We start from the raw sequence: 17,850 nt of genomic DNA, 5'->3' as shown, positions 1-17,850 counted from the left end.
TTATAATATGAATAATAAATTAAAAATAATTCTATACCTATGCTTCGTGATATCGCCTGCGCAACTTGGAAATACAAGCAAAAGGAAACTTTTGTTTGTATTATTGAAGATTTACAAACAGAAGTTTCAACAAGATTTGTTGAATTTCATAAAAACTGCATCGAAATGCGATTATTTTTGAACACTTTTAATGTCGACATTGATGACGTACCAACCAACTCCAGATGGAAGTTTTGGAATTACAGAGCAATGAAGCATTAAAGAACGCATTTTCGTTAGAAAATATCCAAACATTCTATCGATGCTGACCAAAAAAATTTGAAGGATTAATCATTTTCGCAAAGAAGATGATAGTCGCATTTGGAAACACGTACATTTGTGAATAAGCATTTTCTGCCATGAGTTTTAGAAAAAATAAATTTTCTTCTCGACTGACTGATGAACATTTGCATCCTTCGATTCGAATTTGCACCTCAGGTTGTAAAGTGGATCTGGAATAACAGAATTTGCAGAAAAACAAAATTTGTACATCATGAATTCCTTTTTCAAGTGGACATGGAAAAGTCCAAATAGAAAAACTAATGATATCGACTTTATCCGCAGCAACAAGAAAAACATCTTTCAAGACCCTTCTGTTATGAACATCTTCAATATTGGAAATGACAATCGCAATAAGATTCAAATAAACTACCAAAAAGAAAGAAGATCAAAGCAAAACATAGATGTACACAAACTCAACATTAAAAAAGATATATTCCAACATGAACTAAACAATAGATTTAAAAATCTTGTAATAGATGATAATGCGGATCCATCAGAAAGTCATGACATTATTACCCCAAACCGTTTACAACGCTCACTTGAAGTACCACAGAACAGAAACAGAACGAAGAAAAATGAAATTAGTTGATAGCCTAACGAATAAAACTGACTACACTGACATTTTTAAATAGCGAAACCTGTGGTGAATTCATCACTAAAAACACACGTATTAACCACAGTAATGACTATTTAATTATAATCATGCGCCCTAACTGTATGTTATTCCTAGTATTGTTTGAATTACTGTACTGAGGATGTCCCAAGATACTTGGGATGAAATATTGACGAATTAAATAGTCATTACTGTGGTTAGTACGTGTGTTTTTAGTGGTGAATACGCTGAATTGTGCAAAACAATCAGAAAACACATCAAGAAAGAAATAAGAAAATTCAATTCTAAACGCATGCAACAAATTTTGTTTTCTTTAAGGGTGGTTTAAAAAGTGTTTACAAAATTATTGGCGAATGGGCTTTGGGTAGCTCTAGACCTTGTACAATCAAAAGAACAGGCAGGCTTTCGAAGTGACTTTAGCACAATGGATCATATTCACGTTGTGCAACAGATTAATAAACTTTGTAATCGATACTAACTACATTATGTCTTGGTTTTATTGATTATGTGAGTCTTTGATTCAGTAAAAATCTGTGCAATACTTAAAGCATTACGATACCAGTAAGTGGAGGGATCATACGTCAGGACCATCAAATCAGCTTACACCAATGCAACAGCAGCAATTCATTTCAATGGAAAGCTGTACTGTGGAAATACAGAGGCGACACAATATCGCTAAAACTATTCACAGAATGCCTAGAAGAAACATTAAAACTTCTTGTTTGGTAAGATAAAGGTCTGAAAATAAATGGCAGATATTTCAGTGATTTACGCTTTGCAAATGGCATAGTTATCTTTACTTCAGTTGTTCATTTTGGAGTTCAATTCCATGAACTCCAAATTGCTAGATTTAATAGAATTTTACTAGCAATCGAAAACATCAACGATCGATGGACAAAAGAAGTACTGGATTAAATTCTAAGGGAGAGAAAACGATCACGGTGGATTGATGATATTAGATTTACAGGAGTGACATGGGGAGGGGGGAGGAAAGCCACTGACAGAGCTTTGGAGTAATCTTGGAAAGGTCTTCATCGTCCATCGGTGAATTGACAATGACTAATGATGATGGTGGAGTGTGTGTGTGTGTGTGTGTGTGTGTGTGTGTGTGTGTGTGTGTGTGTGTGTGTGTGTGTGTGTGTGTGTGTGTGTGTGTGTGTGTGTGTGTGTGTGTGTGTGTGTGTGTGTGTGTGTGTGTGTGTGTGTGTGTTACGAAATATTTTTAAAGAGTTCTTATTGTTTATTTCCAGAGGAATTATAACTAGAAATACTTTATGGGACAAGTTGATGTTCTCAAAGCTACAGAAAACCCTCGGTGGAAATGTACAGGTTGTATTGACAACCTCGGCTCCAATCTCAAGGGATGTGATGAGATTTTATCGATGCGCTCTGGGAAGCTATGTAAGTATGTGATATCCCTAAAAACGTTTATTTTTAAATGATTATATCGCCATTACGAGTACCAACCGGATGTCAGGTTATCGAGATGGCTATAGTTTGAATTCAATTGAACTAAAACTGTTATACATTTCTGAGTTTATTCTGACACACCATCGTCATCATAGCGAATGTTTACAAGAACCATAAGGTTCAAAAAAATCCACTACGACTCATTGAAAACAAATCAGAGTTCCGTTTTTAAACAAGTTAAATAAATAAAAAGATAGAGCTGTGTGCAGTGAAAATGAATGACACATTTAACAAGACAGTAGTTACTGTTTCGAACAGCACGCAGATGATTGTTGGCATAGTAAAGATGCAGATACGGTGGTGGATAAGTGAAATGAGCCAAGAGATAATTTCCAAGTTAACATATCGGAAAAGAGGTCCCATTGTATAGTTTTATTCAGAGAAATGCTCACTGAGTTTTTTCAGACCTATATAAAAGCTGTCGCATGGGAACTATATATTTTATGGACACTAAGATATTTTATGAGACCTTAACTAGTTTGAGTATTATATCTTTGTTTACAAACATGCCGTTTATGAATTATAAGCATCATAAGGATACTGTATCAATAATATATAATAAGGATAGTATAGTTTCAGAAAATTCTAGCATTTTTATGTCAAAAACATGATTGGTTATCCCATTAAGTCGCGAAGTTTATTATTATTAGCATCATAAAGATAGTGTACATTTTTATATCATAGACATGATTGATTATATTGTAAAGCAGTCCTTGCTATTACCATTAAGCAGCGTCTATCAGTTAGCATTCAGTTAAGTTAAGTACCGCAAGGTATAGCTTAAGAGGATTTTCCAGGCAATATTTACGGTCTTTACAAAGTGATTATTACTTTTATAGTAGTTGCATGTAAATCTGTGAAACGGCTAGCGAGTTAATAATTTTTTCCGCTTATTTTAGGCGGAAAAAATTATTGCTAGCGAGTCTTGCATGGTAGATGTTACGTAACAAGGAAATATTAATTGTCCGAAATCTGCAAATCAAGAATACGAAATTATTATTACGGACTACTCCAAGGAATCTTTAGACCCATGGAGGGAGGTCCTAAATCAAGATCATCAAGAACTGTCCAACATTTGCGCAGTATCTATCATACTTTGCTTTGAACTCATTCACAGTCATGGCACCCACAACAGACTCTGGAAACTTATTCCACTCATTCACTACTTTCCAAACGAAAAAAAAAAACAGTTCCAACATCCTTACTAACTACACTCTTGCTCAGTTTACATGGATGGCCCCTAGTTCTCCCACCACCACACCTGTTCTGAAAATTTCCTCTGAATTAATCTTGTAAAAACTCTTCAGTAATTTGTATGTCTCAATCATATCACCCCTTTTCCGTCTATCAACCAGTTTCTGTAACCCACAAATCTTCAACCTATTCTCTTAAGGTTCATTCCATAGACCTGTTACTATCTTGGTCACTCGCCTATCTAGATTCTCTTCACCTCTTCCACATCACTAAGAAACCCAGATGAGCTGCTTTAGTCATTTTTGTCGTGTGTCCTCTAAACTTCAACTTCCTATCCACTAACACTCCCAAATCTCTGGCTTCGTCAATTTCCTGGAGTAGAATTCCATCAGTGTGGTATACAGATAGTAATCATTTCACCCCAAAATGCATAACCTTACACTTTGCGACATTAAACTGACATCCATTCTCCTTAGCCCAGTCTGCGAATCGATCCAAATCATCCTGCAAAATTTTGACATCATGTATATTAACTATTGCTCTACCCAACTTTGCATCATCAGCAAATAACTGAACAGTTCCTCTCAGATCCTTTCCTATATCATTATTGAAAAAATTAAATAGCATCAGTCCAAGAACGAATCCTGTGGCATACCACAGGATTCGTATCACAGACCTTCTTCTGGACACTCTAGAATAAGGCTACTCTTGAATAAGCTATATATCTCCATCAAATCACCCTCTTATCCACCTCACCAACCCTATATCAAACCCATGCACTGCAGTATATTGATTAGAATTCCATGTGGTATCCCGTGAAAGGCATTTGCAAGTTCAGCAGTACAAGGAAAACCCGTTACTTTTATCCAACTCAGCCGTGAGGAAGTTACTGAGGCATGATTTTTCCTTCTTTCTTAGTCAAGCATTCCTTTCTCTTTTCTCGCACTTCTTTCTTTCTGATATCAGCTGAACCTGTCTGATATTGCCAGACTTTTCTGCATTCGTTGCACCTCCTGCTTCGTCCTGTGTATCACTCCGCGTAGCCGAGCTATCTCCCTCATTACAGCCAACTCTTCATTCTTTACATTCTTCATACTACTAATCTTGCGATCAACACTTTTGCTCTCAAAATCGTTTGACTTTTAACCCCTGCTTCAATCCTAATCTGCCGTTACACCGTCGGAGACATTTTCACGAGTATTTTCTGTTCCGTTCCACCGCTTCAATCTCGTGATCTGACCTGCACTTTTGACCCTCGCTTTCATAGCATTTTCGGTACAGTTTCCCGCCTCTACCACTTTCAAAACAAATTCCATTTGCCTTTGGTAATGCGTACGTCTCGCAGACATTGCACTGTACACTTTGGTTGAAATCTTGAAAATGATAGTCTGAACTCCATTAGTTTCCTTCGCACCGGCGCCATGTGCTACGCTACGTAGCACAACTTACCTTACAGAAACACTGTATTAACCATATTGAAAATAAAACGTTTAACTTAAATATAATTAACACCACAATTCGATCTAATTCTAACATAATTTTTAACTAATATCGCTATTTTTTTAAAAAAAAAAAACTAAACAACTTTGTTTTCGGAGCTCTCCAAACACGGACTTACCACGATACGCCACCTGACGGTGTTTTTAATTGTGATACTTACTTTAAATACTTTATAACAAACTGTGAACCTCCGTAGCTCAGTCAGTATAGACGAAGCCCTTTGGTCGGAAAGACCTGGGTTCGATTACCGTCAGCGACGTGAGGAACCTTTATGTGGTCTCTTTCGACGAAGGGTGCATTTTTGGATGTAGAGGGTTTTTTCACCCGGAAATTCGGGGGTTTCGTCACTTCCCCTCAGAACAGGCAAACCGGCCCCGTGAACACACACTTCTACAGATATAGGACACCTTCAGGAATAATAAGGTAATTATTATTATTATTATTACTTGATGCCTCCAGGGAGTCCAAAGACTCATCGAGAGAGGACACGTACTCTACAGCTCTGTCTCCACCACTCAATCCATCAACTACAACTAACCGCAATTACACCAACGCCATCTATCGCCCGCCACCACCACTACTATTTTCACAGACAGTCACATACATCAATGCCCACGGCGGGATTCGAACCCGCTGCCTCTTGGCTGGAGAGAAGGACACACTAACCACTCGGCCAACCAGGCCTGGCGTATTCCGTAAGATTTCTGTTCATATACGGTAAAATGTGCAGGTCTACGAGTGCATATACGGTAAAATGTGCAGGTCTACGAGTGAGCTTAAATTAGAATAGGATAGGACCTAGATGGCAAACCTATGGCACGCGTGCCAGAGGTGACACATCCGAGAATTTTGCTGGCACGTCGACGATTTACAGGTGATATCCTTTTACACGCTTATAAATTATTCAACCTTTTTTTAATTGTTACAATACGTACAAGTTAAATTTTGTTTTACACGAGAGAGCAGCTATGAAGACGTGCATATGATTGGTGCGGTATTAACAAAAGATCGCGGGACCCAAAGACAAAGGCAACTGACAATTGCTGAGTTGAAATGCTAATTCTATATTTCTGTATTTAGTTTTTTTCTGTATTTTATTAAAACTGAATATATTTCTATATTTAGACTTAACACATTCACGATGGGGTGTCCTTTATCGTTCAGATGGAACTTCTCATTAGAGGCAGGCTCAATTCACACAAAGTTTCAACTCTTGGTTGAAACTTTGTGTAAGTTGAGCCCGCCGGTCATGTAATTGAAAAATTGGACAATAGTTTTTAGTTAGATACTGTGTTTCCGGTGCAACATATGGTTTTGCTTGAGTCTATACAGCATAGTTTCTGTGATTCATTAATTAGCGCCGTTTTTATTCCAGCTGTCTGTAAATGCACTACTTTTTGAGAAATATATTACACAGGCTGCAAAAGGCTCTGTACCTTATTCAGGGATACAATAAAACTTGTTTTTCTTGCATGTGCAGTATAATGGCTATTGGGGAGGACTTCTTGTTAACCTCGGGAGCGAGTTACTATCGCCTCGATATGAACATGTTTAAACATTTTTCGTGTGCGAGGTATATGCAAAAATTTTTGATGTCTTTATTCGTAAAGTAAAATCAAGGGTGCGAGTTATACGCGAGGGAGAGTTATATTCGAGTAAATACGGTAAGCGTTTCGCCGACAAGTTGACATCCTTCTGGAGGAAAATCCCTGGAAACTAAGCAAGTCAAATTTAGAAAATATTTCTAATGTCAGCAATGACTGTACGTTAGATCTAATATATGATTCGCAATCAGAAACACAAGACAAAATCCAAAATCGTAAGCATGAATATGAAAAAAAGCGCTCGGATCAGTGATCGCTTCTTAGTTACTGCAATCAATGCCTTACATGATATGGATAATCACTTAGAACACCTAAGGCAATCAATTTAATGTTTCGCTATAGTCCATACATATTTTCTTTATTTACTAATAAAATATTGCGAAATGGAATGTCTGCACATCTTAAGATATTCTGACCAAGTTATAATTATTATTTGTCAGAACCTCATTTGTAGAAACATAAACACGGAGGAATATATCATTCACCTATTTGCATTTACATGCTTGTTTCTTTTAGATATTTGAAGCGTACGGACAGACAGAAGTTCTGGGAGCAACTATGACAATTCCAAATGATTATGATGGAGGTAAGCTTGAAATTAAAAATATTGTTCATTATTAAATTTGATATGAGTATCCATTGTCAAGGATGAGGTTTTAGAAATCCGTACAAATTACAAAAATATGGTGTTGTTGTTTTTAGTATTTTGAATATCGCCTATAGAGTAGTCCTAAAATTCTCTTTCAATTGCTCTGATTTTAGCTGACAAAATAACTGAACAATTAAAGACATAAGTCTTTTCAGGAAAGGTATTTTAATCGAGAATAATCAAATTAAATATTATAGTGACATCTATGGAATCATTCCATGCTATTACCAGAATGCTTTGATTCTCCTTTTGATTCATTGGCACTATAGGTCACGTGGGACCACCGTTAGTTTGTAATCATGTAAAACTTGTAGATGTTCCAGAAATGGACTATTATTCAAAAGACGATGTTGGAGAGGTGAGCTTTCAAAAATACTTATTTATTCTGAATTTTCTATCAGCTGAATCTCTATATTAGGAATATTATAAACAATGAATTCGATTTTCATTCCATATGAGGCTTATATCTCAGTAATATGTTAAATGCAATGTCTTTGTAGTCATATACGAATTAATGCAGGCTTTTCGTGGTTTAATGTATTATTTTCTCACAGATTTGTGTAAGAGGTCCAAATATTTTTAAGGGATATTACAATAACCCGAAGGCTAGTCAAGAATGCTTAGACAGTGACGGCTGGCATCACACTGGAGACATCGGGAAATGGTTGCCAGTAAGTAACAATTCTGTCTATAAATAAATTCTTAATTTTTACTCATTAAGGATTATGTTGAAAGGGGATCGATGAGGGGTAGGGAGAAGAGCCCTATGACTTATTTGTTAAATATTTAATTAACAATATTTGTTAAATATTTGTGTAACAATAGATTAAAACAATAGATTAATCTATTGTTTCACAAACACTGAAACAATAGATTAATTAATCTATTGTTTCAGTGTTTGTGAGCACAGGTATACTGACATATAGTATAGACTTCGATTATGAGCAACATAAGCAATTAAGATATCATCATGGAGGATATTATAAATGCATCCATATTTTATAGCCAAACATAAACGGAAATGAAAAAAGTTTCGAAATTTATCCGAGAGATTATGACAATAGAATGTACTGCATCGAAGTTATCTTAGCTTGCACTGTCCAGGTCTCTGATGTCAAAGAGTGTATTCTAGTTTTTAAGTTTTATTTAAATTTGACTATGAAATAGAGATATATCTATAATATTTTCTATATTAGTATTGCAAATATAATATATATTTTCTTAATTTTTATATTTTAATCTATCATATTAATTCTCCTTTTTTTCTTTTAGACATAACAAACCTAGATATTTCTTCTGTCTTTGTGAGATCTGGTGATTAATACCCTTGGAGGGTAATGGATAGCAATGCTGTAGCCAATGAAGTTCTAACTGAGGCTCGGCTATTGCTGTTACCCTCTTGCCATGATCAGAGCTTTAATAGCTCAATAACACCTTATCCCTACACTGTCCTCTACAGATAACGGGGAAGATGGAAAGCATTCTTGCTTCGCCCCTTTAAGCCAGTCCTTATAAGGATAAGGAGATCTGGTGATTATTCTGACATATGTATCCATTATTTGGATATGTTTTAGTGGCTTTTCGTTTCACGTAATTGAAAATATGATATGAGTAATGTCTATGAACATGTGACAGAAATTTGTTCATATGTTTTTATTTTCATGTGGTTTTACACGTATTGGCGAGCCTTTGGATATGTACTTTTCAGTCTTTCAATGACTTCCTCTTTTGTTTTGTCAGAACATTTTAAGTGTTAATTTGTTCACTGTTTCTTACGTATTTACTAAAGGAAGGTCATGTATAAGCAATCTGCTCATATTTTAACAATAATGTTACTGTCGAGTTAGATAAAGGGAATGAATACACTATGATATGTTGGATTTTTCTAAGGCATCTGATAGGATACCACATGAAAGGCTATTGCATAAACTGGAGAATATGAGTTTGGAATATAAACAATTGACTTGGATGAGTAGATGGTTGATAGACGCATATAAAAATGGTATATGGTGGGTGGAATTGTTCCAGATTTAAAATGACCAGTGGTGTACCCCAGGGATCAGTCCTTGGGCCATTGTTGTTCAATCTATATATTAATAACATCAAAAAAGATCTAACAGATGTTCAATTGTTCGTTGATGATGCGAAGAAAGGCACAGCAATCAGGGATGCTACTGATATTCACCACTTACATAATGATATGAATTGGCTGGAAACGTGGACAAAGGCAAATAATAATGGCTTTCAGTTTAATGTTAATAAGAGTAAAGTTATACACTCTGGAGTAATGAAATTTCCAACGGTATATATTAGCAGAAACTGATGAGGCTAGGGATCTTGGAGTAATGGTGGATAGGAATTTGAAGTTCAAAGGTCACATAGTAGAAGTTGCAAATACAACTCAGAGGATAATTGCTAAGTTGAAGCGAACCTTGACATGTAAGGATAAGGAATTAATTTTGCCTCTTTATAAGGCTTTGATAAGACCACACTTGGATTACTATGCACAGATTTGATCTCCAGACTTCCAAAGGGATAAAGAAACTGTCGAAAGGGTGCAAAGAAGGGTTACAAAGATTATATCCGGATTATGGGACATGGATTATGAGGACAGATTGAGAATATGTAGATTACAGACTCTGAATTAACTGGAGAAAGACGGGAGATATGATAGAGGTCTATAAACTTCCGAATACGTGTTATTTTATAAGATATTGTCTGATGAAATTTTCGTTATAAGGAAGGCGGGGATCAAATAGGACCATTGAAGTTAAGTTTGTATGTGATTAAGAAAGGGATAAAAGCTAGATTGTTCTCTCATCGAGCAGTGAGTGAGTAGAATAATTTACCTTTAGAGGTAGGGAGTGCATATAATGTCAATGAATGTAAGGGAGGTTATGTCAGTTGGTTTGGATGACATATAGTTCCCTTGATGAGTCATTGACTCCCCAGTGGTCTTGAATAAATAATATTGATAATAAAATAAACATGCCTTTCTTGAAAAAAAATCCGCCTTTGGGCTAATAACAGTATACCGTAGAGACGTACCAATTTTTGGTGTCTTTTAAATGTTCGAAAAAATAAAACTGTTGAAGCTTTCTGTATTCTAGTTCAAAGGTCCCATAACAAAAAGTACAAATACTTGGGCAAACATCCCATAGATGTTCTTTCGGTTTTATATGAAGTTCTCTTTGCGGTCGGCGCTATAAAATCGCCGCTACGTGTACGATTGTCCTTAACATCAATTTTGCATGAGGTCTAATCGTATGTATGGAACTGTGACTGTAAGGTTCCATATTAACAGATTGATTATGGCTACCGGTATATTCAAACATAGATTTCGAGGGTGTGACGATGAGATAAGTTAACCAACGATTTCAAAGAGCGTCGGCTCCTGCTAGTCATTATTTTAGATGTATTTGTATGCACCAAATGTCATTATCGCCTCATTATATTGCCAAATATAATGTGAACTTGGGTAATGCTTATCTGTTGCACAGTAACGCATACAGACATGCATTTGCATGACATTTGATAATTTACCTATGATGTACACAGACTTCTCTTTTACACAAATGTGAACTTTTATAAAAGAGGTTTGTCTAAGTTGGAGATACTAAATAACAGTATATTTTTTGCGATTATCCATAGTAGATGCTATCAAAGAACCGCTACACAAACGAAACTTTCATTACATATGAAATGTAATATTATGATATTATTAAATTATTGGTGTTTTATTAAATATTCTTTCTATCTAAAGAAAAAATAAATATTTTAAAATTAATTATTTTATTAATAATGGTATTTTAATTGTTTTAATTATTATTATTATTATTTTATTTTTCAGAACGGTTGCCTAGCTATAATAGATAGAAAGAAACATTTATTCAAGCTGTCGCATGTAAGTTGATATTTATGTACACCATGATTATGTAAATAAATAATTATTGAATATGTGCTTTCTGTGCCAGTTATAATTAATAAACATATTTGAAATATAGAATTTCATTAATAAGTATCAGTGAATATTTGGAATGAACTATATTTTAAGGCTTTAATTTCTTTCAGTATTTTTTCCCTTTTTTTTTTCTTTACCAAAAACAAATATTGAGGGATAGGGGGCGCTTATCTTGTGAGAATAGTATTATTTAATAAAATGATAAAAATTGGATTTAAAAATAATGTAGAAAGTTAATAAAGTTAGCAACAATGTGACAACTAAATATAGCAACCACATACTCAGTTTTGTATTTATTTTCTGAGCTTGACCATGCTATTAACCAAAAACAAACAAACAAATAAAAAGAGTTTTGATATCCGAAAAATTGGAATTGTATTTCCATTTCAAAAAAATCAGTGAAGGAGATTATATTGAAAATAAAAATCGTTATTATATTTGTTTTAACAGGGAGAATACGTAGCCCCAGAAAAAGTAGAAAATGTTTATTCTCAGTGTCAGCTTGTATCCCAAGTGTACGTTGATGGCTTCCCTGATAAAGTAAGTTATATTCTCTGATTTTTGTTTCCTTATTTATGACAGCGATTATTCCTCATCTTAAAAATATGGAACATTATTTTTTCTGTATTATTATTATTATTATTAGATTTTATTAAATAAAGTCATTTCAAATGTTTTCTTTAGGATTATATTGTAACCATAGTAGTGCCCGAAAATGAAACTTTCATTAGCTGGGCCAAAAAGAAAGGTTATAAGAAAACAGATCAAAAAGAACTATGTACAAATAAGGTGAGTACAAAGAGAAACAGACAAAAAAAATACAAAAACAGCGGACTATTATTGTTTTCTTTAACAGGAAACTTTTACACAAATCTATTATTCATATTTTTGTTCGAAAAAACTGAATAAGATTCTTGCATTGTTTATGAAGCTTTCTTAATGTAGTTCCCACTCAAAACGCTAATTTATGAGAGAGAATCTGTTATCTCATATAAAATAGAAATAGGGAATTATTAATGAATATTATTTATTTAAATTATTTTGGGATAAACAGGATTTGAAAGATTTTATTTTTGATGACTAACAGGTAGTCAACCATGACCAATTTAGTGTAGGATATTTAGTAAAATTCCAGTTACTATAAATCCTGTTTGTTGTAAGAGTATTAGTATATAATGGATGAGAAAAAAAAAGCATTAAAATATAATTTCAAGTCAGTATGTGTAATTTTTTTTATTTGTCAATAATAATAATAATAATAATAATAATAATAATAATAATAATAATAATAATAATAATAATAATAATAATAATAATAATTATTATTATTATTATTATTTTAGGAATTACGAGTGGATTTTCTGGAAAGACTTCATAGAACTGGAAAGAGACGAGGTCTCAACTCACTAGAACAAGTAAGTGAATCATCGATATCTTTCTTTTGTTCAATACGGTAAACAGCATAGTAGAACACAGATTCTTTTTAAATTCTTACCGATATCATACCCAAAGATATTCTTAAATGATGCCACATTTTTTAAGGGAATCGGAGCTTCAGCCATTAGTCTGCACCTTGTAGATCAGAACATACATTAAAAGATAGTAATAATAATTTTAATAAATTTTGCCTTTAAAATTTACTGAAAAAATATTTTCGCAATAATAATTATTGTAATTGTAATTAGTTATTGTAACTAGATTTTGTGTTCCGTACGTTTTTAATAAATACTTTTAACTGTTCTCATAGTGGTATATTTTTTTCATAAAACACATTAGCTGTTTTTTAAAGACCTATATACATCAGTTTCTGTCTTTGCAAGTGTGCCAAAAATGACTCTCCACCTTTCTTCAATTAACTAGTTTTGTAAATGAGAAAATTTTATAGCTTTAATATACGACATCTTAATTTATTTTAAATTAATCTGCATATTCGTTTTTTATTTTTATTATTTCTAAAATTTTAAATTATTACTTTACTATTTATTTATTTTATATAAATTTTTATTAATTAATTAGCTTTATTATTTATATTTTTAAATTACTCTCCCACACCTTTATTTTATTATTATTATCTTTATCTTAATTAATGCTGTTGGTGTTTCACTTTTTTAATTGTTTTAGGCTAAAAACATTCACCTTACTCTCGAGCCATTCTCTTTTGAAAACGCTTTGTTAACGCCAACGCTGAAATTGAAGAGGAACGTGGCAAGACAACGCTTTCAGCAAGTGTTAGAAAAACTTTATGAAGAAGGAGATATCATTTCAACAGCCTCGAAGAAATCCTCTTGAGAATATCATCCAATAAGTGTCTGAAACGTTTCTCTTTTCAAATTAATGAGTGAAGTCTGAAAAGGTTGATGAGTGACTGGACTTGTTGGGCGTCGACTTTAAGTGAAATTATACTAAAACTTTCTGAATAAGTGCAAGAATCCATTTAGAGTATTTTGTTTTGTTTTATTTATGTTGCTCCATGAAAAATTTGAAGCAGTTTTCCAAACACCCTGTTACTGTAGTATTTAGTAAACTTTTATAATAATTTTAATCAAATGTTGGTAAAGTTATATTTGGGGAAAAGAATCAGATGTATAACTTTTCATGGAGACACTTCTATATCCTGCTTATTGCGATAAGCAGATCCATCCACATTTGTCTTAGCATTCGCTTATGAATACTCTCTATAAGTGTGTAGGGATTTTAAAAAATAACAAATTGTGTTAATACATGATTTCTGAAAGAAAAAAATTCTGGGAATTAAAGGTGAAGATAGATTCCTTTTATTAATGCGGTTTATGATAAATTAGCTGCGAAAATTTGCAAAGGGATCAGTAATTTTCCTTGTATTTCACTGTATTTTTTATTATTTTATAATTATTTTTTCATTCCATGACATTATGTGTGTGTAATCCAATGACCAATCTTTCAGGGTTCATCCTTTTTTATATTTGTGTAAGCGCATCTTTTGTTAACTGTTTTAATATTAAGGAGATAATTGCATTCAGCTAACAAAGTAGTAGTAAGAAAAATCATTCTAGACGACTGACTCATTCATCTATTTTACAATTCTAAAATCTGTGCGGTTTTAAACACTGAATATAGGGAAGATGGCCCGTATAACATTATTTAAGAAAAATATAATAAAATGGACGTTAGAGGGCGTTACCTTAGTTTGAACTGTAGCTGTATAAAAAATCTTTTTCAAACAATCGATCTTTACTGCGCAACTGATATAATTCAGGAAAAGCTGTTGCGTTGGTGGTGCCATCTGTCGTAATGGTACTTATTGTACATTATTTGATAATGTAGAGTCGTATAGATTTTAGGCAAAATTGCTAAGTTTGTAGAATAAAAATATTCACAGATGAGTTAGTTATTGTCAACACTTTCTTATCATGATGTTTTTCTATTCTCATTATCTCGTAAAGTGAACAAGGAAATTTTATAATAACTTGAAATTATAAATAAAAATCACAACTCATACTATTTTTATAAATAAAATATAATTTAGCTGTTCATTTTTATGAACACGATTTATGTAAAAAAAATTGTGAAATTACTTCCTTGAGCTGTAAAAAAAATATTCTTTAAAGTATTAGTATTAAAAAGTATTTTAAATGCTTGCGTTTATTTTTCTTTCATTTTTTTGTTTCGTCGGTTTCCATGACAACTCTCAATATACCGGAAGTTACCATTTATGTATTCTTTAACTATATACAATATTATTTTAGTGAAGAACATTTTCAAGCAAATTAAACTAGAGGTCGCTGTGGTGACCAGTGAAGCTAAAATATATTTGGTTTCCTGATTTCGGCGAAAACTAAAACTTCAAGACCTGTAAGCCTCTTATTCTTTGTTCAATATTATCTTGCATAATGAAAAGAGCTGTACCTGAATAGATTCAGAACCGAACGGTAGTTTTGTAGAAATATGAACACAGAGTACAGTTTACTTTCCTCACACTGTTTAACTATACTTCTTTCCAAAATTGCGCTTCTTCTTTGAAGGCTTACGACCAAACTAAAACCTGACGTCGATGTTTAAACAGTGGAGAAAATTAATTTTGTACCTTTCTAATTATTTCTCAAAGCCAGCTTAAAGAAGAGATGAAATTAAGTAATTTAAATAAAGTATTTTATACTTCGTTGCCTTGGAAAAATCTTGGAATACGATAAACTGAATAGCTGAATTCTGCAAGCGAAGTCATTGAACACGTGTTAATTGACTTTTTATCAAAATACAATTTCCTTGTTAATAGTTGATTAATGGGACAGGAAGAATTAGGACATCAACCAATTAAGTGTTTCCCTCCTCTATAAGTGTCAGATCTTGGGGGAGGCGATTGCTGATTCTCCGCCAAGAAAAGAAACGAACAAAATGATTTAGGAAGGTGAAAAATTATAAATTATATGCATTTATCAATACCCGACCCCCCCCCACACAAAAAGTTTGAATCCTAGTGTATAGTATTTACGTGAAGATGTTTTCCCTCAGAAACTAAGTTCTTCTTTCCGTCCACGGCTAAATAATAGGCCTCCCCCTTAAATTTCCAGTTCTGTCTGTTTTTAGCCAATGCCCACCATCGCATGTCAAACCTGTGTAGATCATCCCTCCTTTTGTTCTTTGATGACCTTTCCTTCTCTTGGTTTCCACTCAGTACTTAATTTGTCTGAGAGTCTACTAATATGACTAGCCCATTCCCACTTACATGCTTTACAACGCTACAAAATATCACCTGCTCCACTCATCTCTCTTTCTCATTCTAGTATGTCTTATTCTATTTCTTTTTTGTTATGTGAAGCATTCTTCTTTCCAAGGGTCTTAGGGCCACATGCGACCCATCTTCCTGGATCATGTTAGTTCCATAGGTAAACCCTGGAATAATACACATGTTAAACAGCCTTCTTTTTTATGTCTATAGGTAAATTTCCTAACAAATTACGTTTATACAACCAAAATGCTTTATTTCTTTGTGTTATTTCGTATCTTTTGGGACGAAGATGGACCTAATAAGAAAGAGAACTTTTCGCTGAAACATTAAATCTGTTATTTTAAATTTTAAAAGAAATTTTATATACATTTTGCATGTATTTATACTATAAAATTAGAATTCCTCACTATAATTCAACTCTTAAAATTACTTTCCTTAATTAATGCATTTAATAGTAATACCTTAAAATAACTTAGATAACATTTTATAAAGAGAAGCAGCTTTAATCCCTGTGCTGGCCGGGATAAGAATAGCCCTACTATAGCCCATGCATGTCGTACGAGGCGACCAAAATAGACACCTAGGGAGGGCAATGGATGGAAACGCTGTAGCCAACGAAGCTCCAACTGGGGCTCAGCCATTGCAGTCACCCCCACCCCACTCCGCAATGATCAGAGCCTATAGTTCAATAACACTCTATCCATGTATTTTCTTCCATAGATAATGGGGAATATGAAAAGCATTCTTGCTTCACCCATCTAACCAAAAAAAAAAAAAATTGGATACTTGATCCAGGGAGGACATGCCAGAGGGTAACACTCCACCATCTGTTCGCCATCTAGCGGTAACAGATGGCATTGTCATCTGTTACCGCTAGATGGCGAACAGATGGTGGAGTGGGGGTAATTGCAAAGAACTAGATGGTGGGCTGGGGGTGACTGCAATGGCTGAGCCCCAGTTGGAGCTGTTTGCCATCTAGCGGTAACAGATGGCATTGCCATCTGTTATCGCTAGATGGCGAACCTATGGCACGTCAACGATTTACAGGTGATATCCTTTTATACGCTTATAAATTATTCAACATTTTTTTAATTGTTACAATACGTTCAAGTTAAATTTTGTTTTACACGAGAGAGCAGCTATGAAGACATACATATGATTGGTGCAGTATTAACAAAAGATCCAGCGACCCAAAGACGATTGTTGAAATGCTAATTCTCTTCAACAGAATTCCATTACATCTGAAACTGTCATAACAACATTCACTATATATTTCTTAGGTTTAACACATTCACAACGGGGTGTCGTTGATCGTTCCGGCGGGCTCTGTACCTTATTCAGGGATACAATAAAACTACTTGTTTTTCTTGCATCTGCAGTGGGAGTATAATGGCTGTTGGGGAGGGCGTGTTGTTACCCGCGGGGAGCGAGCTACTACGCCTCAACGTGAACATGTTTAAACATTTTTCGTATGCGAATTATATGCAAAACTTTTTAATGACTTTTTTCGTAAAGTAAAATCAGGGTTAAGAGTTATACGCGAGAGCAAGTTACATTCAAGTAAATATGGTAAGCGTTTCTCTGACAAGTTGACATCCTTCAGCTGACTTCTCCTGCTCAGCTGACGTCTATGGTCAGTTTCAATGCATAAATATTTTTCTCACTACCTTTTTTTTTTTCAAATCAACATCATTAAAATCAATTTAATAATACAATAATCAATTTTACACTGAATAATATTATAAATTTGTACATAAAAAATATTATAAATAAAATATATTATTTATAAAATTATTAGAAATAATTTTCATAAAATTATAATTATTTATAAAA

General features: G+C 33.7%; 1 protein-coding gene across 1 annotated transcript in view; it reads left to right on the top strand.

The window, feature by feature from the left end:
- Positions 1–14,928, top strand: part of LOC150096305 (long-chain-fatty-acid--CoA ligase 5-like) — an 84,072-nt gene extending 69,144 nt beyond the window's left edge. The window contains exons 12-20 of the mRNA XM_090408938.1: positions 2,185–2,335; positions 7,219–7,288; positions 7,621–7,709; positions 7,906–8,022; positions 11,202–11,255; positions 11,763–11,852; positions 11,997–12,101; positions 12,656–12,727; positions 13,434–14,928. Of these exons, the coding sequence (XP_090265064.1) occupies positions 2,185–2,335; positions 7,219–7,288; positions 7,621–7,709; positions 7,906–8,022; positions 11,202–11,255; positions 11,763–11,852; positions 11,997–12,101; positions 12,656–12,727; positions 13,434–13,601 (916 nt within the window). The 3' untranslated portion in view covers positions 13,602–14,928. The remainder of the gene's footprint in view (positions 1–2,184; positions 2,336–7,218; positions 7,289–7,620; positions 7,710–7,905; positions 8,023–11,201; positions 11,256–11,762; positions 11,853–11,996; positions 12,102–12,655; positions 12,728–13,433) is intronic.
- Positions 14,929–17,850: the final 2,922 nt, after the last annotated feature.

Source organism: Typopeltis vanoorti, chromosome 19 (assembly GCF_054136105.1).
Source record: "Typopeltis vanoorti isolate ZY-2024b chromosome 19, IOZ_Tvanoo_1.0, whole genome shotgun sequence".
In the NCBI taxonomy this organism is placed as follows: Eukaryota; Metazoa; Arthropoda; class Arachnida; order Uropygi; family Thelyphonidae; genus Typopeltis; species Typopeltis vanoorti.
The sequence above is the reverse complement of the archived record's forward strand: the minus strand, read 5'-3'. Positions and strand labels throughout refer to the sequence as shown.